The 27,039-nt window shown below is 30.1% G+C and overlaps 1 protein-coding gene across 2 annotated transcripts in view; it reads left to right on the plus strand.

The window, feature by feature from the left end:
- The window catches only part of LOC106461720 (intersectin-1-like), a 223,110-nt gene that overhangs the window by 192,198 nt on the left and 3,873 nt on the right, over positions 1-27,039 (plus strand). Inside the window, exons 31-32 of one of the 2 annotated variants that reach the window (XM_022388749.1) lie at positions 3,990-4,190; positions 25,642-25,763. In XM_022388749.1, coding sequence (XP_022244457.1) covers positions 3,990-4,190; positions 25,642-25,763 — 323 coding nt within the window. Of the gene's footprint in view, positions 1-3,989; positions 4,191-10,181; positions 15,213-25,641; positions 25,764-27,039 lie in introns of those variants that run through there. The other variant, XM_022388750.1, reaches the window with a different exon arrangement.

The raw sequence follows: 27,039 nt of genomic DNA on the forward strand, positions 1-27,039 counted from the left end.
AGTTTTATAAAGACAACAGACTATAAAAAGGTTTAGATACCAATCATAGATGCCAGGACCAGTGCTGAAGTGAAAGGAAATACCTTAAAAAATTTTTGAAAAAAATAATTATTTTTAGAGGGTGCTTATTTACAGTCTAAAACGTATTTTAGGAATTTTTTCATTAAATTCCTCTTTAAACTACATTAAATAATACAATTTTGTACAAATAATTGAATGTTATGCTACTATTACATGTTGTCTGAAATCCAATAAAAGATAAGTTCTCTATCATTTTTTCAATTCACAAATGTGATTTTGCCCTCACAATAAGACAAAATGGCCACGGCAAGTAACGGTTTAATAATTGTGCCTTTCTTGGTAGCTTTGAGGTGATGGGAGTTGAAATTAAGGAAGAGGGTTTTTGTAATTGGTAGATTATATATTATTGTCATTGTCAATCCTTAAGGTAACATCAAGAAAACCTGTGCTCCTCTTGTCATTCGAGTGATTCAGGGTAAATTGAATGTTGGAGTCTGTAGAATTTAGAAGGTCTAAACATTTGATTAAAGAAGGAAAAGTGTGATTCCATAGACCACACTCATCAGCGATATATCTAAGCCAGAAATCACGGCTGGTGTTGGTATCTTGATGCCATTTGTCAAGTGTCATTGTTTCAAAAATGTGCATAAATATTGCATCATAAATAACAGCTACTCTATTACCCATTGAGACACCACTTAGTTGGAGTTAATTTGTTGTCAGGATGAACATATCCATTGTGAAGGATTTCTCTGACAGTGTCTGTTGTCAATATGTACATCTCCAAATTTTTTATGTAATTTGACATGAATTTTCACACTGCATTTACATATCTTCTCTCTGTATACAAGGGTAAAGAGCTACAACATCCGATGTAAAGAGTATTGCTGTGGTCATCACTGTGTGAGGCACATCTTTAATTCATGATAGTGGGTCTTATTTATTATCTAAATGTGCCGGAACATAATTTAGTAATCACAATTATATGAATAAGCCAAGACAGACTTTCAGTAGCACTGCCATTATGCTGAGATTATGGGTCTTAGTGGCATATCCGGTTTAAGTTGTTTTGATAAACCGTATAATTCTGGGATGTGGCTGTTAGAAGGTTTGAGTTCATCTAATAACTTCATAGGAAGGTTAACTGTTTTTGTAAGTTTGTAGATAATTTCTTTGGTTTTTGTTTCAATTTTTTGGTAGGGTCACTGTTAAGTATTTGAAAATTATTCTCATCTTTAAGGTGATCATAAAGGTTTTGTTCATAAACGCTTCTGCTCATAACTACAAAACCATTACATTTATCCAATTCTTTGATGATGGTGTTATTATCTTTTTTAAGGGCTAGTTGTTCTTGATGATTTAAGTTAAACTTGACTTGATGATTTCTATGTCTTTGTAAAATGTTCCTGATCTTTTTCCTCACACCCGCGAGTTACGATTCAATATCTTTTTATCGTGGGGAGATTGTTGTTTGTTGGTGTCAAAAGGGTGTTTATTGAAACATATGAAAGCTGCATAGTTTGTTGTATGTGTAGTTTAACAAATTTCAGAAATGGAATTAATGTCTGAATCAGTGTTATCAGTTTCAATAGTTGGTTGTAGTAGAGACTAAGTTTACAGTATTTTGCTGGGTTTTAATCATTTCTCTATTTTTCATACAAATAATTCCATCGAATTGAATAAAAAGTTTGTTCAAGGGAAACATATTTAAACACACTTGGTTTGAAAGTCTAGTTGTTACTACAAAACCAGGTACTTTAATTAGTAGATTCAAAGAGGAAGTTGAGATTGGGAAGTCATTTTCTGTGGTTACTTTTATAACTGTTGTCATGTTTTCTTCATTGTTATTAGTATTTTTAACGAAAGTCTCTGATTTGGTAGTTTGTTCATCATATGTACTTCTACATTTCTTCTAAAGTCTTGTGACATTCTTTCTTTTCTTTAAATGTGATGTCTGATTTAATGTTCATGAACCCGAGTGTAAAAACTGGGATACCTTTCTTGGGAGATATTTAAAACTATTTGGTTTAGTTGGATTAGTCTTAGATGTTTTTCTTTGCAAACAATATTGTTATTAAGTCATTCATAATGGAAGAGAGAAATCTAACCAACCTTTCCTGTGATTTCTGATTCTCCCTGAAAATATCTAGCAATTTCAAATGGTTCTGTATACTTTTAGGGACATCCTTATAGTGGCAATATTTAATCAAGAAACCAATTTGAGCTGTTGTTCTTGTGAGTTTGAGAGAGTGAGTAAGGGTTAGCAAGGCTGCATTATGGATGATGTAAGAGAAATCTAACCAACCTTTCCTGTGATTTCTGATTCTCCCTGAAAATATCTAGCAATTTGAAATGGTTCTGGGTACCTTTAGGGACATCCTTATAGTGGCAATATTTAATCAAGAAACCAATTTGAGCTGTTGTTCTTGTGAGTTTGAGAGAGTGAGTAAGGGTTAGCAAGGCTGCACTATGGATGATGTGATCAACATTTGAAAACTCGTTATTTAATTTCTGTAGTGCATATTGGTGTATAAAGACATTTTAATACTAGAAATAAATGACCTATACACCAGTATGCACTACAGAAATTAAATCAATATCATCTAAAATGAAAAGTTGACAAATATGAAACAGATTTAAATTACCTTTTTTATCTTTTTAAAATGACTGAATATTGCAGTAGACAGTTACTATTTATTCTTACAGCCATAGCTAATAAGTCTTCTCAAATCTGGGTTCATTTAGTTTTATTGCTGTACAAAAAGCCATTTATCACTGTTGAAAGTTTTGTGTAAACAAATAATCAACTTCCAAGCATGACACAAATGAATTACAAACATACTTTTCTCAAATAGCATGCTGGGATATTTAATGCCACAAGGATTTGTTTCTTTTTTCCATTCAGATTTTTTTATCTAATGTACTAAGCTTCTATATTTGACGTTTTAGTTACTATCATAACGATAAATAAAAATATATTTAAAAAAAACTAGTAATTTAGTACTTGCATCTGGACTTCAAACATTTTTGCAATCAAGGACAAGGCACTGTAGGCCTGTAGTTGTGTAATGATGTTGGTGATCTAAATTATTTTGGATGTTTATTTCAAGTATGTAACTAACTTAGAAAATAGAACATTATCATGCACAAAATAGAGATTGTTCTAAAAATAGTATAATTTACCTTGCTTTCATCTAAGCTGCAAATAAGTTTAAAAAGTCTGTTAGTTGCTGTCTAGATATGCACAGATAATTAACTTTAGCTGATTCTTTCAGAGCAATGAAACATTCTTTTTATTGGTTATAAACATGTTTATAAAAGGACACATTGTACAGATAAATTTGTTCAAAGCTATGACAAGATGGGAGGATCCTCAATGAGGGGTATTGCAAATTTACTTATATATCACTAATTTGAGAAGGTGGGCTGTTTAATTTTTATATTTTGATCTCTTATTATCTTTAGCTTACATTTCTGATTGGTTGTTCTCTGAAAGTGTTAAAAGGGAATGGATATAATCTAAAATAAGAGAATAGGAAAAGAGATGATTCACATGACACACAGAAGTCAAGATTAAGAATTTTAAATATTTCCTTTTGAAATTAAGATATTAAAACTTTGATAATATAAAATTTTGAATTATAAGCTATGTTTTTATGCCAAGTTTATTAACATGCATTTGAATGAAACTGTGAAAAGGGTTGTAAAATGTGCATATTGACTCGTGTTGTACACATAGGATTGAAATAAATCCTAATTAGTTGTTCATCACTGTTAAACTGAAAATATTTTTTATGTGAAATTATTTTAGCTTTTTTAAAATTGGATGTATTTGTTACAAAAAAAGTATAGAACTACCTTTTCAATACTGATTGTTACTAAAATAATAAGTTTAGTGTATTTATATGGTACCATTCATTTAGAATGTCTAAGTTATAAAGAAAATTACTTCAAATTTTTCTTTCCAGAAAAAGTGGTAGCTTTGTACCCTTTTACACAGCAACATGAGGATGAACTAACATTCCAAAAAGGTCAAGTAATAATTGTTATTAACAAAGATGACCCATCTTGGTGGAGAGGTGAAATGAATGGAAAGGTTGGATTATTTCCTTCAAATTATGTGGAACCTATTGCAAAACCAAGCTCAGTGACACCAACACCAGGACAATGTAAGTATCTAACTGTATACATTTTTGTAACTAAGGCTTTTTAAATACATTGGGGATCCATATTACAATACCACATTATAATGCAGAACTACAAATAGACTCATAAACAGGTAAACCATCTGATCTAAAGTAAAAACAACAACAACAGATGTCTGGTAACAAAATGAAGACAATAAATTCAACTAAATTTTAATTCAGTGGGAAATGATGTGGATGGATCATCTGCAGACCATTGTTCTCTTCTTATAGTAACTTGTGAAATGCTATGCCAGTTCTTGAATCTTGCTAACCATCCTTTGCTGGCTTCAAACTGTACTGGGATGCAGGTATTTTACTTCCTTTGCTGGCATAATGTTTCAGCTTGAGCTTTGATAACAGTACTGGATACAGGTACGCTTTCACTTCTCAGCTGGATGAACCATGTATTTATGACTTTATAAAGAAGTATATTGTCAGAATTTTGGGCTTTTTTTCTTTCTTGGACACCATCATCCATCTCAATTGACACCTTTCTCAACTTCTCTTCATCTTTAAGTCACCTACAAAACATTAATTCAATGATCCCCATTATTTTCAAAACGAATGTTTGAGTACTGCCTTCCTTGATCTGGTTGGTGATTTTCAGCTTCTTGACAATGGTACATGACTTGTTTTTCATGATTCAGTAGACTCTATTTTGTGTTGATTGTTGTATGGTATTAGAACAAGTACGGGTGTCCCTATCCTAAATTTGACCCATACTTATACAGAGAAAAACAGCATTCAATTGTGATGGGGAAATTCTATTGGATAAGTCCCTTAATTAGTCGCAAGGTTGCCATTTCATTAGCTGATTCTAAATCTAGATGTTTTATTATTAAAATAGACATAACTGAACATCCATCAGTTAATAAAGAACATAGTTTTGTGAATATTAAATATTATATATATTTAAATTCAGATTTTCATATAAAGTGTGACCTGGATTGAAAAAGTTTGACATTAAAATTTCATTTTATTTAATTGCTTATTGGGTGGCAATGAGTATCATGTGGTGGAAGTTTGTCATTTGTGGAGCATTTATACTTCAACAATGTTTAACATATCATGAAAAATACTGTAAATACATTCTGAAAGACAGACTCATGTTATAGTGAGTTCAGCACCATAGCAGATAGTGTTATAATGGGTCCCCAGTGTATGATGTTTATAGAAATACTGGAAATACATTCTGAAAGACAGACTCATGTTATAGTGAGTTCCGCACCATAGCAGATAGTGTTATAATGGGTCCCCAGTGTATGATGTTTATAGAAATACTGCAGGTTTAATGGTAACACAAATACCTGACAGGAGAAATGGGATTGTATAAGAATATGAAGTGTTTGAAAATGTTAATAAAATTAGAGTATTTTTAATACGTCATTTTTAACTGATTTAAACCTTGGTATAAGCCCCTAACAAATGCACTGATAGTAGCACAAGCACACTAAAGTGGGATCTACTCAGTTCATACAACCAGTGGATGTTTGACTGGCAAATGCATGCTATGATAGATCTGGATTTTTATTGTAATTTGTAACTGTGTTTCAGATTTATTAGCAACCAATATATACAAAAAAGAAAGCTTCAGTATATAATTTTTTCATAATATATCTTAGAAAGACATATTATTTCTATTTCTCAATAAACTCTCTCTTTTTCTTTTTTTTTTTGTTCTCTATGACATTTTGAGCAATGGTCAACAGCTGTGATGGCATTTAGCATTATGTTGGGAATTCTTTTAACTACAAATGAATTTGTGAAAAATGTATATGTTGACGGTAGTCTTGATTTTATTTTTTAAAAGTAATTGATCTACAAATCAAGAATGCCCCATTTATATCTGAACTGATGACGATGTTTACTAATGTTTACCTGTGCCAGATAAAGTGTTAAGAACTTTGTTGGTGAAAAATTCATAAGATCAGCAACATAAATACCTAATGTCGTATTTAGGGTGTTTAAGATCTTACAAAGACAGACACCAGTTTTGACAAAAGTTATCATAGGTCATGAATTTAAAGCTAGTGTCACCAGTATTTATAAACTTAAAAAGAGTGCTGTATATGGTAAAAATATTATTAAAGGAAATCGAAAGTATAATATTACTGTAACATCAAATGTAAATTTGACCTGAAAACAACTTGAAAGACAATGATACTGTAATTAGTTAAGTCAATAAACTTAAATTTTCAGCAAAATCATTTTCAATATATATATATATATATTGTAAAGATGCTAATATAAATTTATAGAACTCGGGCAACTTAAAATCGAAGTGAGAGTAATTGAACCATCTTATTAATCTTTATCAAAGAATAATGAACCCACGCACAAAATATAAAAAATATACTTGAGACCATAAGAAAAAGACCTAGAACTTCTTTACACATTCAGCATCATTACTAGTTCATTAAACCATATTTGACATGTCAAAATTCAAAAGCCTAGGGAGAACTAGTGGACAAACAAACATACTCACAAACTTCTCTTAAATTATAGTATGATAGCCAATATTGAATTGCAGGCAGTGTTCCAATCTGTGCACTTAGTAGTACATCACGTGTCTTTGCATACATTTCATACTGCTTCATTCTTCTTTGCTTTTGTCAAAAACAAATTGTTTCCCCGTGCGTTGTGTATATCTTGCTTGTGACTGTATTTCACCCTTGTTCAACTTTATAACTACAGTAACAATACACCTAGGTGACTGGAAAAGGGAGTTAAGCAGTTAGCAGAGGAGCAAAAAGAGACCATAAATCAATTTTCATTAGATAGGAAATTAGATGTATTAAGAAGGTTTGAAGCAGGCGAAAATTTAGCCAAATTTCAGAAGTGTTAGGACTTGCTATGTCTACAGTGGTAACAATACATGATAATAAAGGCAAAAAAGCCAATTCTCAAGCTGCTACACCTTTAAGTGCTACACAACTGACTTGCTGCAGAAGTGATGTAATGGAAAACATGAAAAGACTGTTAAATATCTGGATCGAAGACCAGAATCAGCATAACAGGCCAATAAACATTACGATCATTCAGGAGAAGGCAAAAAGTTTGTATGAGGATTTAAAGAGTGAAGAAAGTACAAGCTGAAATTACAATTTTTAGTACTAGTAAAAGATGGTTTTGGAGATTTAAAAGACATTATGGTTTGTATAATATTAAAATGAGTGGTGAATTTGCTTGTGCTGAAAAAAATAATTGAGGAAGACAGGTGCACACTACAACAAGTGTTTAATCTTGACAGGACTCTATTGAAAATGTATGCCAAATAGAACATTCATTTCTACAAAAAAGAAGTTGGCACCAGGTATTAAGGCTGCCAAAAATCATTCAATACTTTTTCTGGAAAGCAATGGAGAGGGTGATTTAAAATTCAAGCCCTTATTGGTATATCTAAAAATCCCAGGGCTATGAAGGACAACCCTAAGCCAAACTTATCTGTGATTTGGCATTCAGGAAGGCTTGGGTGACTTTGGAAATTTTTCACAAGTGGTTCACAAATCTTTTTTGCCCTACTGTGGAATGGTGCTGTGCCCAAAAGATCCTCACTAACAGGGCATTGCTCATCTTAAATAATACCTAAGGCCACCCAGTAAATTATAGTGATCTGTCTGATAATGTGAGGGTAGCGTCTCTCCCTTAAAATACAACAGCATTGATCCAGCAAATGGATCAAGGTGTTGTAGCCACCTTTAAGATGTATTACCTGAGGAAAACTCATAAAAGAAACTCATGGAAAGAGAAGCCTACACTTAGACAGTTTTGACAAACCTATAACATTAAGAACTTCTCTAAGTTGTGAGAGGAAATTATGGCCTGAGTGTATCCACGATTTTGCTGGTTTTACCCAATCTGAAACTATTCCAGAAATTTGTGATAACATCATGGCTCTTGCAAATGACATGGGCTTTTAATACATTATGGAAGCAGATGTGGTGGAGTTGCTACAGTTTCACAGAGAAAAACCTTAAAAATAAGGAACAATACCGAGATACAAAAGAGGATGTGGAGAGTGAAGAAGCTCCACCTATCCCATATCACTTGAATGCAAAGGAGTTGTCTGAAGCTGTTTCATATTTTGAAGCAAGTTTGTAAATTCTTATTGGTTATGACCAAACTGTGAATATGGCCTTAAAGTTTCCAGAAGAGTAAACAATGATAGTCACTGCTACAGAGATCTGTATAAAGAAAAAAAAAGGCATTCAAAGCAGCTATCTTTGGATATATTTCTTGGAAAAAATCCTTACAATAGCAAAATACCCAAGGTGAAGAGTGCTGCTTTATTGACAAAATTACCTGCAGCTGAAAAGCATGATTCGGAGAGTGATGCAGATGAATCTCCCAGTTACTCCCTCACTTCTCCCTACAAAACTGCTTCATACAAGGATAACCACAATCCCTGATAGCTGTTAGAAATGTTATTATGTATCATTATTTTTATTTCTATGACTTACTTTTATTAATATTTTATCATAAAATTATTGAATTTATATTAATTATGCATTTAAAACATTTTCTACATTCTTTTATTATGTCTTTATGCCAATATTTGTTTTCTATAGGAAAATGGGTTTTGCCGTATGTAAAATTTTTCAAGAATGAATCTATTCGAAATATTGAGGGATGGATATAGTGACATTTGATAATGAAACACAAAAATATAATGTACATTTAACCACTTAGAATGCCATAGGTCATTTGTATGAGAGTTTTATTAATATAAATCAATAAAGTGATTATTTTCCAGTGTATGCAAAATATTTCTAACTGTGCATTCAAAGCAAGGTATTAACTTGTATTACATTACATTTATTTTGATGATCAGGTCTTTGTTAATTTTACTAAGTAATATTTAATTATGTTAAAATATTGGTGCTGCAATACATTCTTGTGTGCCAAAATGAAATACTCGGAGCCATGATAGCAAATTTAAATTTTAACTGACTTAAAACTTGGTCACATTGCATTGCCAATAGACATAGCAGAATCTTCATAATCATACTGGTTTTTCCCGTGTTTTTGTTGATTTTTCCAAGATCATGAAAGTGATGATGAAAGATTTTATACTACTACCTCCACTACTTCATCAATTTTTTACAGAAAACTAACAAAAGGATGCATATACATATGAAGAAAACAAAACTATAGTCATTCATATCTGTGTAATAAACCCAGTCATATAAATGCAATTTCTATTTAAATATGCATTAAAAATAAACACATGAAAAGAAATTAATACACATGCATCACTGATTTTGTATTGAAAAATTGAAGAGGATGACTATTAGTTTATAGAATCAGTGTCACAGTGGAGAATTATTGTGTAATAAGTTATGTGCATACGTACATTAACAATATACATTTGAAAATATTGTTAACAGCAAAGATACCCAACTGATAAAACTGCATTCTAATCTTTGTAAGTAAGAACATAAGAAAAATATATTGAATTAGCTAGGTTCATCACCAAGTTTAGTTTTAGTTTTGATCTAGTAGGTAGCTTTCTCTGATCAGAAATTCATATCAATACACAGTTAGTGATGGATGTGTATTAATTTCTTTTCATGTGTTTATTTTTAGTTTTGATCTAGTAGGTAGCTTTCTCTGATCAGAAACTAATATCAATACACAATCAGTGATGGATGTGTATTAACTTCTTTTCATGTGTTTATTTTTAATTCCTATTCAAATAGAAATTGCATTTATATGATAGGGGTTGTTACACAGATATGGTTGATGTTGTAAATTAATATTAATGCATACTTGTCATCTCCATCCTTGCTCTTTCATAACCCAGCTACATGTGTTATAGAAATGTTTTTGCATGTGTGTTTGATGTAGAATAATTTTGCTTTAGTTGAACTATTGTTATGGTAGGTACTTATCAATGAAAAGGTTATCTTCTACATTGATGTCATATGTTTCGAGACACGTGTTGTTGTAACATCATTTTTATGGTTAATATAGGAAGGAGAGAGAGAAGTGGATAATTAATTGTTCAGCGGGCAGCCCTGGACCCACTACCATACACCAGTTACAGATGCTTGCTTCAGTGATCACAGCTGCTGTGGTCTATTTGTCTATTATTTCTGTGTTACTGAGAGTTGGCTGTACAATTCTAGTGTAGCTCTTAGTATTTCATGATGTATGTTAGTTATACCTATGCTGTGTTATTTCATTGTTTATATATATATATATGGAATAGTTACTTTTTGTTGTGTGCTAAAACACAAGAAGCAGAGATGTTTCATAATTTTGTGTGATTGAACTTAGAATATCTAATATGCATTCTGTGTTTGCAAAATTGTATCAAGTTATATTGAATCATTTTATGTAGCTTAAGACTTCTCTTGAGAAAAATTATTCAGCTGTGTACCTTTTTTTTTTGTATATTCCTTTCCTGTAGAAAGTGTTACAAATGAACCAACCATTCTTTTGTCTTGCCAAACTATATACCTGTCTGTATAATGGTAGGATACTAAACAGGTGTTTTCATATAGTACTTCAATATAAGTCTGTTTTTGTAGTTTATTCTGTGTATTATGTTCAATCCATCATTAATGTGTAACATTATTCTCATCTGGTTTAGTGATGTCTGATAAAACTTACTTTAATCATAATGAATAATAGTCATTATAATCTTCTGAAAATTTACAAATAAAATAGATGTGTGTGTGTGTAATAAAGGTAGACATGTTTGTATTACTGTAGAACAATTTATGATGAGTTATTCAGTATTATTAAATAAAATCAGCAAAGGTGGTTTGTTCAAAGACACTTTTCTTCACATTTTTCTTTTAGAAGCAATGTATGTTTTAAGCTGTGATAGCAAGGACAGAGGAGTTTTAACATGAATCTCAAATGAGAAAATTAGGTTTTCTAAACATCAACTTTACTGATAGTATTTTCGGGTATATCAGTATTGTTAGGCATTACATACTGAGGTTACGCTTCAAGTTGTAGCATATAATATACCAGTAGTATTATGTAATGCATAACATATAATAAGGTAATTGTAATTTCTTTATAGCCACATAGAAAAGCTAAGATTAACTTTGTTGTCTGATATACTTATAAAGGAACACTTCAGTATTCTATACTTCACACTATATTATCCAAACTGTTTATTTCAACACATCAAATTTATTAAGTGTTAAGTGCTGGACACCAAAGAATGAAATATATTTTTATGCTTTCTACCTGTGGCACTTGTCTAAAGTATAATCTGTCTTCTCAAGTTTTATTGGTCTTTCTTATTTTAGTGTGTATCTTTCTAGATATATTAAGTCTTAATTATGTGTGTGTGTGTTAAAGTTCTTTTAATTGGTAATTAAGTTGCAGTACATTTTATTATATTCTAGATTTCTATGAGCTTGTGCCTAAGTTGGTATTATAGAAGTCTACCAGAATTAAAGCTGGTAAGATACTTAATGAATTAGGTGCTTTTTTTAAGTTCCTGAAGTTTATTAGAGTATAATAGAATAGGTAAGATAGCTCTGCTATGCCAGCCTTTGATTTTGCATGCTTCTCTGGTAGTGGGTCAAGGGTAGCCAAGCAGCTGAATGGTATGGTCTGTTTATTTTGTCTTGGTTTTTCTTTAATGTGGTCTAGTTTAAACACTATTACCATTTTTGTGTTTTGGGTTTGTTATATGACTACCCTTGAACCACTACTTGATACACTAAATTGGTTCATCTACAGAATTTTTGCCTGAGGCTTTAGTGTACCTAGTGTTAAGTTATCTTTATTGTGAAATTACTTAGGTACACAGCTAATTTTATCTTATCATTTTTATCAGGTCTGTTGCATCATTAAGTTGTAAATACATATACATAATTCTAGGTTTAATACAACTTTAATGCTAGATGAGTCTTGTTCTGAAGACCTGTATGATATATTCAAATTGTTCTTTAGGCTTATACCAACACATTTCCTGAGATCTATAATATATGTGGCAAATGATTGAATTTCACATATTTTCATTCCTGAGTTTAATATTTGAAAACAAGAAACAACTAATGAAAAGAATATCATATTTATTGTCATTGTTTTATTTTTGTAAGAACCTACTTTATAATCTTTTTTCAGAGCTCTGATTTTAACTGTATAACTTAACCAGTGTATCGTAACATAATTAAAATTTATTTAGTTAATCTCTTGTATTGTAATGTTAAAAGTTAATAAAACACCATGCACTAGTTAAAATGTGTAAATTATCACTAGTTAACTTGTGATGTTCTAAAATTGAGATACCTAAATACCTACTAATCAGATAGAACAGTCATTAGTAAAAATTGTTAGGTACACTTACTCACTGCGCAGAAGTCCTGAAACATTAATTTCACACACAGGTAATATTAAAATTTAAAAAAAATCCTTACTACTATGTAGTTTTGATTTGCTGAAATTTATAGTTACACATTAACACACTACACTAGAACTTTCTGAATGTTGCATTATAATGATATTAGTATTATTAGCTTAATGCAGCTTATAAACAACCTTATAACATCAAATTTATTTTTTTGATTTGACTCTCAACATTTTGCTTTATGATTTATGTTTTAGTGGAATGCTTCTGAAGAAGCTGTAAAGCTAAATGTTGAGAGCCCGATTAAAGAAAAGTAACAAATTTGATAGTGTAAGGTCATTTAATACAGATATTAAAATGTCTTTTATTCACCAATATGCAATACATAAATTTAAAAAAATTTATTATGCTAATATATTTAGACAGCTTGAGCTATCTCATTATATACATTCTTCTGGAATTACATCTCCAAATATTTCTGCTGTCTTTAGATAAAAAAATATCTAACATAATGACACAGAAAATCATTGAAAATTTCATTATTTCTGTTGGAAAGTTACTAGCATTGGAATATAATTATCAGCAGATAAGGTTTTGAAATTACTATGTTTTAATGTTTGTATTTTAATATAATGTATTCAAGATCTAGAATATCTTATGTCTTCAGGAATTTTAAAGAAAACATTAAAAGCATCTATTTTGAATGGCCCCTAGACTTAAATTGTGATGAGTTGTCATTTTAATATGTTTGAGTAAGAACCAAATTAAATGATATGTTTCCTAACCAGTTGGATTATTGTAATAAAAAGCACCAAAGTAGACTTATTATCGCTATACTATTATCACCTTATAGCTGTTGCAAGTTTTAAAGGTAGCCCCCCCATCAACTTTCAACAATGACACATTACAATGAATTGGGCAATTCATAATGGATAATGCCCACAAATGGTTCAAATACCTCACAAAGCCAGTGTAGACACAGTCATACTCAAGAAATAGCTGTTTTAAAGTACAGCTTATTCGGTGAGAAAACACATTAGTGATGAAGCCATGTATTTGGTTAGAAATTATTGGGTAATAGCATTTCTCTAATATTGGTGCTTTATATTGTACTTAAGGCTTGGTTGCATAATTATAAAATATCCATTTTGTAAAACAAGCATTTGTAATTGCATGTCTTAGTACCCAGTGGTTGCATCCTTACATTGAGACATTTGGCCGATGAAGCATTAGATCAGAATATTTTTTAAAAGTCAGTCTGCAACTTTACATTAAGACAAGTGACATATTAAGTCAGGATATTTTTATAACAAGGCTGTATCTTCACAGTCATACAGTTAACTTTTATTTTAATATTCTGTGTGGAAGAAGATAAAGAATAACCTCAGAATTTTATGTTTCCATAAGGAACAATCATTAATATACTATATTAAAACATTTTTAACATGTTGCATAAACACACATTCATAGGCACTGAGTATAAGGGAAATAACTGTTCGTATGTGCTTTTGATTATACTAATATAGTAGGGGATTGAGAAACTGAAGTTGTTGATAGACACATCACATTCTTTCATTCTAAGATAGCCCTGTGTTACCAATAAGAATGAATTGTTATATCTAAATATAGGCATAGCTTTGTCACCTGATACCTCTATTGGTGGTTGCACATAATGGTTGTTAGAGGTCTGAAATGAACAGTTAATGAAATTGTAGAATTATTCAAATAAATGTATAAGAAGATTATGAGTTGTAATTTCTAACCATACACATGTTTTTAGTTATAAGAATTATTATTTTCAAAGCCTCAACTAAAGTTTAAAATAAAATTACATACATCCTAATAAAAAGCTGTTCCTTCAAGCATATTGAACAAGAACTATGCTGCATGTTTTAGAATTATGATAGATAAAATTACTAAAACACAGTTTATGGTATCGGTGACTTAGCTGTTAACAATACTATTATTATTAGTGATGGTAATTATTTGCTGTCTTCTAAAAACTGTTCAGCAACAGTGAATGAATTTAATGCATGCCAGTCACATTCTAGAAACAGCTCTTGTTATCATTAAATAACTGCTGTGTCAGTAATAATTGAGATTTAACTATAATTTCTAGTTTACCTCTCCCCCTTTTAGGAAAATATTTATGGCTGTATGTCAGTTTTTCTCGTGCTGTTTAGAAGTAATATTTTTACAGACAGTTTTTATTTTTTAGCCTTCTATGAAATTTACTTTGTTTGATTTGTTATTAGAAAAGTTAGTACTAAATTTACATAAGATATTTCTTTTTCTTTTTTTTTGCCTCGGTTACAAAATGGTTTCTTATGTGCATGAAATTGAATTGAAAAGATTAAAATATTTTTATGGTTCTTTACTGTTCTAATAACCTAGAGTTGAAGGTTTAATCAATCTTTGCAGATTGGAGAATTTTTGTTGTGTATAAAAATTGATGAAAAAGGATTATATAATAGGACTTATTTTTCTTGCATAATCTGATAAAAAGGAATGCAAATAGATAAAGAAAACATTGTTAGATCAAAAACAAATTTCAGCTGCTTGGAAAAAGAACTACTATAAAATCATTGTCTCTTATTATTGTTATTAGAGATTTTTATCATATTTACTGTTACCTTTATCTTGTGTACATGTGGCTTGTTTCCAGTAAACATCTAACTATAACTGAATGTCTTTGTTGGTGAATTTTTTTTTTCTGTATATGAAAAGTCTAAGTACATCATGGTCCAACATATCTTGAATCAATTTTGTTTCTCATAAATATACTAACATTAACGGAAAAAATTAAAAAATTATAGTTTTTTTACATATACAAAATATCAAAGTTTGGTGTATTCAAAATTGCATTTAGTTATTTCTCAGCAAAATAGTTTTGTTCAACATCTTCCTCTCATTTTACAGAAAATATTTGATACCAAAATTTTATTTAAGTTAATAAATGAATGAATAAATATTGTGTGAAATAAAGAAAAAAAAATATATGAATTTATTGATACATTTACTTATTCATTCTTGTACTTGTATTTTTTTGTTATTTGCTTTTTACATTTCAGTGCTTCAACAACAGCTGTGTCAATCAAGGCTAGTGAATAGTATCATTTCCACCATTGGTTTATCTACGAAGGATTAATAATAGCATCATATGTGAAACAATTATATTTATTGTTATCAATGAATGAATGTGAGAATGCACTCTTTATTTATGGCTTGAAAATTGTTCATGACTCATAGACCTGTGTCACAAATATTCCCAAGATGAAAGATAAAGTTAGATAAATTACTAAAGAAGAAACAATTGATAATATTTTGCACCACCCATTTTCATGGGAGCTAAACAGTAACTATATATATATATTAGTTGTTGTAGGCATAATCTCCATTTTAGTCAGTGTAAGTTAGTCTTTGAATCATCTTAATCTATTCTCCTTGACTCACAGCGGTTAAGATAGCATCATAAAGCTTTTACCTGTAACTCATTTAGACCCTGTCACATTAAATACAAAACATGTTTCATATTTTAAGAGACACTTCACAAGGTAAGTGCCAGTGAGAAATATCGACTCAATCAACGTGCTATTCTTTACTAGTTGGACTCTCTTGATAGATATAAACTTCAGTATATGCCTATGTAGATACCTTTTCTAGTTGCACATTATACAGATGTGATACAAATTTGTATTATTATTATTATTATTTTTTAAATTGATAATTACTTTATCTTATTGTAAATTATAAAACAACAACCAAAACAAAATATTCACACAATAAAATTTCATAAATCATGATACAAAAAAGTCGTATCATACATACATAATATGTAAATGGATGAAAAGGGATATATATATATACAAGTGTGTGTGTGTGTGTGTGTGTGTGTGTTGACTAAAGTTTATGTTTTTATGAGGAGAGAGACACTAGTGGAAAATAGTGTGTTGACTGGGTTGACATTTGTTGGTGGCATTTGTTTTCCATAGTGGTCCTAAAAGTATATAAAGTTTTTTGTTGTTAGGGTGACAGGATCTAAGTGAGCTACAGGTAACAGTATAAATGAGAAACTTATCTACAGCCACAGAATGTTTGACATTATATTTAAAGATTTATTAAAGTGTTACAAAGCTAGCCTACTTGTTGTAAGTCAGAGAGGGTGGTTTGAAATTATCAAAAAATTAACTTACACTAACTGAAGTGGAGATTACTCCTAAACTAACTAATTTTCATATAGGCTGAAGTTAGAATAAAGTTGTTTGAACTGAAAGTAAATGGTATTTTTTCACTACAATTTAAAATTGACTTCACCGAAGTTTACGTGCTAACATTAGACTTGTTTAAGCAAATAATTCACTAAATAAAAAAGGTATATACAAAGGTAGCCTCATGTTCACTTCAATGCCACTTATTTACCCGATGTTGTTCTTTATGGTAAATTTGAAAAAACAGCTTCATTGTAACACTACAATATAATATTCAGATGTATTTTTTAGGATATCTTTGGCAAATCTGTGACACATATCTATGAGTCGTGCACAGTTTTCAAGCCACAAATAAAGATTGCACTCTTAAAATAAACATAATTTAATGCATGCTGTCATTATTAAATTATCATATCCTTCCATTCAATCACAGTTTATTGCCAGTTCTTGTTGGATTAACCAGTGATGGAAATGGTCCTGTCTACTATTTTGGATTAACACAGCTGTGTTTGAGGAAATGAAATCTTAAAAAGGCAAACAAGAAATGTTGAAATAATTAATTGGTGAATAAATGTAGAAATACATGTATGCATATCAATGTATTTTTAGTTATTTCTGCCAATTTTTTATGTATTTATTCATTCATTATTAATTTATTTTATTTTAAACATAAAATATCCTCCATATCATAACACCTTTTTACAGTTAAATATTAGCTCGAAAGTATTTTTATGTTCTATATGGGAAGAAGAAGAACATAAATGAAGAGCTTTAAAACATAACTCAATTTTAAGGTATTGCCAAAAATCATAAAGGAGGTTGATGAGCTTACATCATAAACAACAGAAAAATGTGAAGGCTGAGATGGGAAAAATAATATAATTCAAGTAAATTATATCATTAATGTCAGATAATCCAAAATATGGATACACTAAATAATGACCAAATAGAACTGACCATACACATTCTGTAAGGTGTTTGATTCATAGAATTCAAACATAATGATTCACTTACACACACACACACCCCTCCCCCAAATAAGATACTTTACACTTTAACATGAGCTTATGACATCACTAATATGAAGCATTCTAATTTAATATGAACTGATAATTTTAGCAGTATTAAGATATAAAAACAGAATATGAAATCAGTTATAGCCAAAAATAAGACAACTCTAACTTAAACTCAAGCTGATAACATCATGACTGAGACAAAAAAGGGGTGGTTAAGGGAAAACAGAGGCTTTGTAATGTCAGTAATTGTGGGTCTTAAAAAACCAAAATAGAAACATATCACTTAGGGCCAAGTGTAAGAAACTTAAATTGATAATGGTTGTAATATTAAATGATTAAAAAATAATTCAGAAACATATAATTTACTTTATAATTTAAGCTAATTTTATTAGCAGTGATAACCCTCCAGTAACAGGAGTATTTACCACTAAAGGACTTTTTAAAACTTCGCTTAACATGTATAATACTAGATTATCAGCAGTAAAAAATGTTTGGTTTGTACATTATTCTTTGTGCTTATGAGAATAGTATTAATATAGCAAAAATTTTAAATTCTTTAACTTGTACAAAACTTCACTGGTTTTGTTGATTTTTTTCATTAGGGACAGTAAAAGCAAACATCATAATCCATGTTGTATCATTGATTTATATGTACATAAATTTATAAAAATAATAGAAATGAGAAACTAAGAACTGTACAGTAGATTAAACTAAATGTTTTTTTTTTGGTGTTAATTGAACTCAGATAATTGAATGTTGTACAGAATAAAAAAAATATTGTAAAAAAGTTGTTTAAATAATACCTCCTGTTTAACCATCAACAGAGTACAGATCAGATTATCTATCTTCACTGCCTTGTATTATATTTGATTATAAATTCATCTCCCCTTCTTATTTTAAAAGATTTTAGCGTGATACTTCATTCAATTTAGGTTTTATATGTCTGACTGTCTTTATACATGTAGTTTACAAAATTAGGTAAGATTTTCAGTTGTGTATTAGTTGGAGAGTGGGACTATTCGCATCACCAACATGCTTCTGCCTTACAACATGTATCTTTATTTTTTATTAGCCTCTACATTACCCCAATATATTATTTAACCATCACCAAATGACAAAACCTGCATAGCTTTTACCCTACTTCTCGTATATTGTTTTGATTAGCTTCTAACTAACTAGCTGTATTATATTTAGCTTACACAAGTTCTGAAATAGCTAATCTGATTAACTTCTACTTGTTCTCCTTTCTTATTTAACCATCACCAGCTCTTTTATCAGCTAACCAATTAGCTTCCATGTTACCACTTTTATCATATCTAACCATCATCATCTCTGATATCAGTTAACCTAAACAACTTCCTCATTACCATCTGTATCTTACTTAACAACTACCAAATCTGCGTTAGCTAAAATAACTAGCTTTAGATCTGTTAATGGTATCATATTTATCCATCATCATCTCTGATATCAGTTAACCTAATTAGCTTCCACATTACCACTTGTATCATATTTAACCATCAGTAGCTCTGATATCAGTTAACCTCAATAGCTTCCACATTACAACTTGTATCATATTTAACCATCAGTAGCTCTGATATCAGTTAACCTCAATAGCTTCCACATTACCACTTGTATTATATTTAACCATCAGTAGCTCTGATATCAGTTAACTTAAATAGCTTCCACATTACCACTTGTATCATATATAACCATCAGTAGCTCTGATATCAGTTAATCTCAATAGCTTCTACATTACCACCTGTATTATATATAACCATCAGTAGCTCTGATATCAGTTAACCTCAATAGCTTCCACATTACCACTTGTATCATATATAACCATCAGTAGCTCTGATATCAGTTAATCTCAATAGCTTCTACATTACCACCTGTATTATATATAACCATCAGTAGCTCTGATATCAGTTAACCTCAATAGCTTCCACATTACAACTTGTATCATATTTAACCATCAGTAGCTCTGATATCAGTTAACCTCAATAGCTTCCACATTACCACTTGTACCTTATTTAACTCTCACCACTTCTGGGATGTATCATCCACAACTGAGATAATGCAAGAATTTATAGAATCTTCATCAATTCATGAAATATGTTGTGAACAGTTCCATCTCCAACTAATTTACATTTACAGTTTTTTACCCAATCTTGAAAGCTACAAAGTTAAGACAGCCAAACATAAAAATTTAAGCTTAAAGAATAATCATGCTAAGAATCTGTTAATAAGGTTCTATTTGGAGACAAATCTAGTGCATGTTTATAATAAAAAGAAGTGAGCTAATGATATTATAATATGGAAGTAAATTAGGTTAGCTGATCTGAGAACTGGTGATGGTTAAATATGATACAGGTAGTAAAAGAGAAGACATGTTAACAATTAGTACAGTGAATAAACCTTAACTTTCTAAAATTTTAAAAGATAAAGCAAATTGTTGGATCAAAAGTTTTGTGTTTTGTATTCATGATGCCACAAAAAAACACAGGATTTTAAAAACTGAGATAAAACATGAGAAAACCAGATTAGCAAATGTTTTCACATTATAAATGTGTTTGTGTAGGGACTGTGTAAATTCTACTTGTATGTGACTTAATATCTGTAACACAGCTTTATTAAAAGTAAAGCAACTGAAACCAAGGCTGTTTAAAAAAAACATTGTAAAAAGACCAAATTGTATGAAAAATTCTAAAATAAGCAGAATGAATATATGAATTAATTACACAATGCCAGAGCTACACATCAACTTTAAAGCTTTGTGGAAGCTGTAGTTATGCTTACATTATCATTAACAAAACTTAATTTATATGCCTCATCGAGTTTCACAAATATGAATGCCCAGAAAATAATTCAAGAATCTTTCAAATATCTATTTAAGAACACAAAATATATCATTCACTCAAATAGAATATCCAAAATTTACTATAACTAACTTGACTTTTTAAGTAGCTTACAAAAAGTATGTTAGGTGTTCAGAGTAACACCATGCTTGGTGCTTATAAACATGTTCATTAGCGATATAAAATTTATTAGCAAACAACCTCAAAAGTCAGAGAGATGGGTTAGTGGGTTTGACAAATTTATTTATATCTCAACAAATTAAGGAGACAGAAGGTTAAATTTTTTGTTTCTTTCTTGTAATTATATGTATTTTTTCTATGTGGTTTCTACAGCAGCAGCCTATTAGTAATGTTGGAAAATTCTTAAAAAGTGAGGAATTGGAGCTCGGATGCACTATGTGACACACAAAATGAAGATTGAGATTTTTTAATGTTTTTCGAATTAAGAAGCTAGAACTTAGATACTGTACATATTTGAATTATAAACTACATTTCCATGCAAAGTTTGGTGACATACATTGATAATCAACTTTTAAATGTAATCGTATAAAGATAGTGACAGGCATCAAAGAACCAGGATCAAATGCAAAGGGTTAAGTGACAATGTAATTTTAAAATTTGAACAGTAATTTTTCATGTATTATAAAGATTTTTTTCAGAATATTTTGTGAGAAAAGATTATTATTTAGATCACTTGAATGGAACACGCACTCAACTAATATATGAAACATAGAGAAAATTGATAATACTTTTCCCATCAAATGAGCTGTAAATGTAACACAGTATTCCCTATTGAATAACCGTCAATTACTAATTAACAGTACCATAAAGCATGAGTTATTGGAAACAGAGTATTAGCTACTAATTAATAGAACACGAAATGAGTTACTGAGTGAAAGTAAAACAAAGCATCAGTTACTAAGTAGTAGAATGTAGTGTGAGATACTGAGTGAAACTAAAACCATTAGCTACTAACATGAATTACTGAGTGAAACTAAAACAAAGAACTAGCTACTAACTAATAGAACAAAGCATGTGTGATTGAGTTATGCTAAAACAAGATGTACAGTTACTGTACAATATGAAAAAGGATCTGTTACTAGGTGAAACAAAAAGAAAGCATTAGCTAATAGCTCATAGAAAGTAAAGCAAAGAATCATTTACTAAGTAATAGAACACAGAGTTACTAAATGAAGCATTAACTAATAGAACATAAGATTATTTACTAGGTGAAAATAAAACAGTGTGACAGTTATTAAGTGATACAAAAAACATCCTGATCTACTGACTGAAAGAAAAAACATTAGCTACCACTCAACAGAACAAAATATGAGTCACAGAGTGAAAGTAAAACAAAGCATCACTTGATACCTAATACAAGCATGAGTTAGTGAGTGAAACTAAAATAAACCATTAACTGCTAATTGATACAACAAAGAATGAGTTAATGAATGGAAGTAAAACACAGTAGCAGTTACTAACAGAATACATTTGAATTACTGAATGAAACTAGAATAAACCATTAACTACTAACTAATAAATCATGGCATGAGTTAATGAATGGAAGTAAAACACAGTAGCAGTTACTAACAGAACACACATGAATTACTGAATGAAACTAAAATAAACCATTAACTACTAACTAATAAATCATAGCATGAGTTAATGAATGGAAGTAAAACACAGTAGCAGTTACTAACAGAACACACATGAATTACTGAATGAAACTAAAATAAACCATTAACTACTAACTAATAAATCATAGCATGAGTTAATGAATGGAAGTAAAACACAGTAGCAGTCACTAACAGAACACATATGAATTACTGAATGAAACTAAAATAAACCATTAACTACTAACTAATAAATCATGGCATGAGTTAATGAATGGAAGTAAAACACAGTAGCAGTTACTTACAAAACACACATGAATTACTGAATGAAACTAAAATAAACCATTAACTACTAACTAATACAACACCGTTTGTAAAACACAGCATCAGTTAATAACAGAACACTGTATGAGTTACTGAGTGAAACTAAAATAAACTGTTAACTACTAACTGATACAACAGCATGAGGTAATGAATGGATGTAAAACTAACTACTGACTAATACAACACGAGTTACTCAGTGAAAGTAAAACTGTCAATTGCTAAGTGTTAGAACACAGTATTGATTGCTGTGTAAAACTTAATCAAAGCATCTAATACTATAAAACACAGTGTGTATCTATCTGTCTTTCTCTTGGTCAAGCAACGATGTCATAGCAACTTATTATGTAATTAGAAGTGAGTAGTCTACAATTGATCAAAAATTAAAGATATATTTGGACTAAAATGTTAAAAAAATTGCACCTTTTTCACAATTTGAAACATATTTGTTAAATCATTGAGTTACACCAGAAAGGATGTAAATATACTTTTGTAGACATTTTATACAACATATTAGAAGCTTAACAAAGTTTTTAAAAAGGTCTAATGTTAGGTCGTACAATGATATTACAAGATTATTTATTGATAGTATTAAGTGCAGTAAGGTTTAGCCCTAACTGATTTAAAGCAAAAAATGTACACAAGTTACAGTGTTAATTTATCTCTGTTGAATATAGGCCATACTTAATAAGGCTTAACTAATGCTAGGACTAAGACAAGTGGACTTGTATATTTCAGTGTCTATGATTAGAATTCTTTTGTATTACTCTAGAAATCCTGTATATAAAGAAGTACTGTTGTAATAAAGTTACTAATTTGGACGCAAATGTTTCGTGAGTCTCTGCTAGTTAGCTAATAAATAATAGAACATGTTATTAGATGCCGAATGAAAGTAATACAAAGAATCACTTATTAAATAGTAGATCCCAGTGTAAGCTAGTATGTAATATAACATTTTTAGTTACTGAGTGAAAGTAGAACAGTGTCAGTTACTGAGTAAAACTTAAAGCATTAGCTACTAACTAATAAGACAGCATGAATTACTGAATGAGTGTAAAACAAAAATCACATATTAACTAATAGAACACAACATGAGTTACTGAGTGAAATTAAAACAATTAACTACTAAATAATAGAATATAGCATAAGTAACTGAGTAAAAGTGCTGCAAAGTATCAGTTACTAAGTAATAGAAGATAACATGAGTTAAACTAGAACAAATCATTACCTTAAACTAATACAACAAAATAGGAGTTACTGAATGAAACTAAAAGCATTAGCTACTAACTAATAGGATACAACATGAGTTACTGAGTGAAATTAAAACAAAGAACTAGCTACTAACTAATAGGATACAACATGAGTTACTGAGTGAAATTAAAACAAAGAACTAGCTACTAACTAATAGGATACAACATGACTTACTGAATGAAACTGAAACAAAGAACTAGCTACTAACTAATAGGATACAACATGACTTGCTGAGTGAAACTAAAACAAACTACTAACTAATAGATCACAGCATGAGTTTCTGAGTGAAACTAAAACAAACTATTAACTACTAACTAATAGATCACAGCATGAGTTTCTGAGTGAAACTAAAACAAACTATTAACTACTAACTAATAGATCACAGCATGAGTTTCTGAGTGAAATTCAAACTAAGCATAAGACCTACTAACTAACAAGTCACAGCATGAATTACTGAATGAAACGAAAATAAACCATTAACTACTAACTAATACAACACGGTATGAGTTAGTCAGTGAAAGTAAAACACATCATCAGTTACTAACAGAACATTGTATGAGTTAGTGGGTGAAACTAAAATAAACCATTAACTACTAACTAATACAATACAGTATGAGTTAGTCAGTGAAAGTAAAAAACATCATCAGTTACTAACAGAACACTGTATGAGTTAGTGGGTGAAACTAAAATAAACCATTAACTACTAACTAATACAATGCTGTGTGAATTACTGAGTTAAATTAAAATAAACCATTAACTACTAACTAATACAATACAGTATGAGTTAGTCAGTGAAAGTAAAAAACATCATCAGTTACTAACAGAACACTGTATGAGTTAGTGGGTGAAACTAAAATAAACCAATAACTACTGACTAATACAATACAGTGTGAGTTAGTCAGTGAAACTAAAATAAATTATTAACTACTAACTAATACACTACAGTATGAGTTAGTCAGTGAAACTAAAATAAATTATTAACTACTAACTAATACACTACAGTATGAGTTAGTCAGTGAAAGTAAACCACTGCATTAGTTACTAATAGAATACTGTATGAGTTAGTGAGTGACACTAAAATAAGCCATTCACTACTCACTAATACAACACGAGTTACTCAGTGAAAGTAAAACAGTGTTGATTGCTAAGTGTTAGAACACAATATTAATTGCTTTGTAAAACTTAAAGCATTTGCTAACAGATAATAGAACACGTTAAACTAAAACCAGTCATTAGCTACTAAGTAATAGAACACAGCATCAGTTACTGAGTGAAAATTAAACAAAGCATTAACTACTAACAAAGGTTATGGAATACGACTTATTGAGTGAAAGTGAAACAAGGTGTATGTTACTAAGTTATCAAACATAGTATTTATTACAGAGTACATAATAAATACTAACTCTACATTCAGATTATATTAGTGAAATTTTGAATACCTCAGAAATGGAAATAGAGAACTTGAAATTTTGTTGTGATTAATATGTACTTTTTAAATGAAAATGAACCACAACATACTTTCTGGTTTTATGTGTTTTCATGTACAACATCCAAATTAGAACACACCCACTAATTACACATTCCTATTAACAACAAGGATAATTTTACCAAGTACAAAACTTCAGATTTAGTTGTATGTTTCTATAAATTGCATGTTCTATGTTTTGTATTACTCTAAAATCATGGTAGTAACACGGATTGTAAATCAGATTTTTCATTATTTTTCAATTCTTGAGCTTAGATGATTTTTGATAAGCTCTTCTTAACTCATAGTATTTGAAATGTTAGGAAAATTATAAGTTGAAATACACCATTTATTAAATAGTAATTTAATTCTTTACCTTTTCAATAGGGGGAGGAGATTGGCAAGTTTTCATGTCCTTGTCACCAGAAGAGAAAAAGCGGCAAGGCTACATCCAAGAATTGATATCAACAGAGCAGACTTACATGGATGACATGTCAATTGTATTGGATGTAAGTACATACTTATGTTGGTAAATGAAACTTAAGCACAGTCATACTTGTATACTTCACAAATCCTACTGTCAGCAGTTCATCCCAGTTTTACTGATCCAAAACTGTATGAGTTACTAAGTGAAAACAAAACAAAATGTCAGTTACTAAATAATGTAACACAGTATGAGTTACTGAGTAAAACTTGAAGCATTAGCTGCTTAATAATAGAACACAATATGATTTCTGAGTTAAAGTGAAATATATCATCATTTACTAAGTAATAGATCATAATTCCATCATTTGCTAAGTAAGGGATCATAATATGAGTTACTGAGTGAAAATAAAACAAAACATCACTAACAGAACACACATTAGTCACTGAGTGAAACTAAAACAAAGCATTAGCTACTCACTAATAGAACACTGCATGAGTTACTGAATGAAAGTAATAAAAAGCATCAGTTCCTAAGTAACCAAACATAGGTTGAGTCATTAAGTGAAATTCAAACCAAGCATTAGCATAGGTGTTACCACACTTATACTGGCCATGCATATATTACAACCTTTTCCTTACATTTTGACTGTTTAGTGACACTGCATACATCACAGATTTTCCTTGTGCACATGTGTGACTACAGTTATAACTACATCCCAACCTTTTCCAGTCAAACTGTTATCACAATCATACTAACCTTACATAAGTCATAAACTTTAATATAAAAATATGATAATACAGTAGGCTCTCCCTGAGTGACGTTTTGTCTATCTTTACCATTATAAAATATTTCCCAGCCAACCACTCCCTAATTCCATACTACAACCACTGAAATCAGTCCCAAGGCAATTGTTGACTTTCCATTTTGTGACTGCCCACTGTCTGTTGTTGTTTTTTTTTACGATAAACATTAACAGGTATGATCGTTGTAGATTGCAATCATGTTCAAAATTTGACAACACTCAGTTCGTGCCACTTTTAAGTTACTCTGGTGGTGTTTCTAATTATATTTTATTGTTTTATTGTCTTTTGGACCATTATTTTTAAACTTCCTGCCATAAAAAGTTTCAAAATATGTGGTAACATGAAGCAAATGTTACACCGTTCAATTTACATAAAGCTTATGCTACTTGAGAGCTGTTAGTCCTAGCAAGTGTACCTCGTAGAAAAATGTTATTATTATTATCATTATTTTTATTACGTAATTTAACCTTATCTAGCCTAAAATTTTTACAATTTTAGTTACTTTTATATTGATAAATAAAAAACATTGTTTATTGACAAAAAGGGACATTGATA

Source organism: Limulus polyphemus, unplaced genomic scaffold (genome assembly GCF_000517525.1).
Source record: "Limulus polyphemus unplaced genomic scaffold, Limulus_polyphemus-2.1.2 Scaffold1018, whole genome shotgun sequence".
Classification (NCBI taxonomy): Eukaryota; Metazoa; Arthropoda; class Merostomata; order Xiphosura; family Limulidae; genus Limulus; species Limulus polyphemus.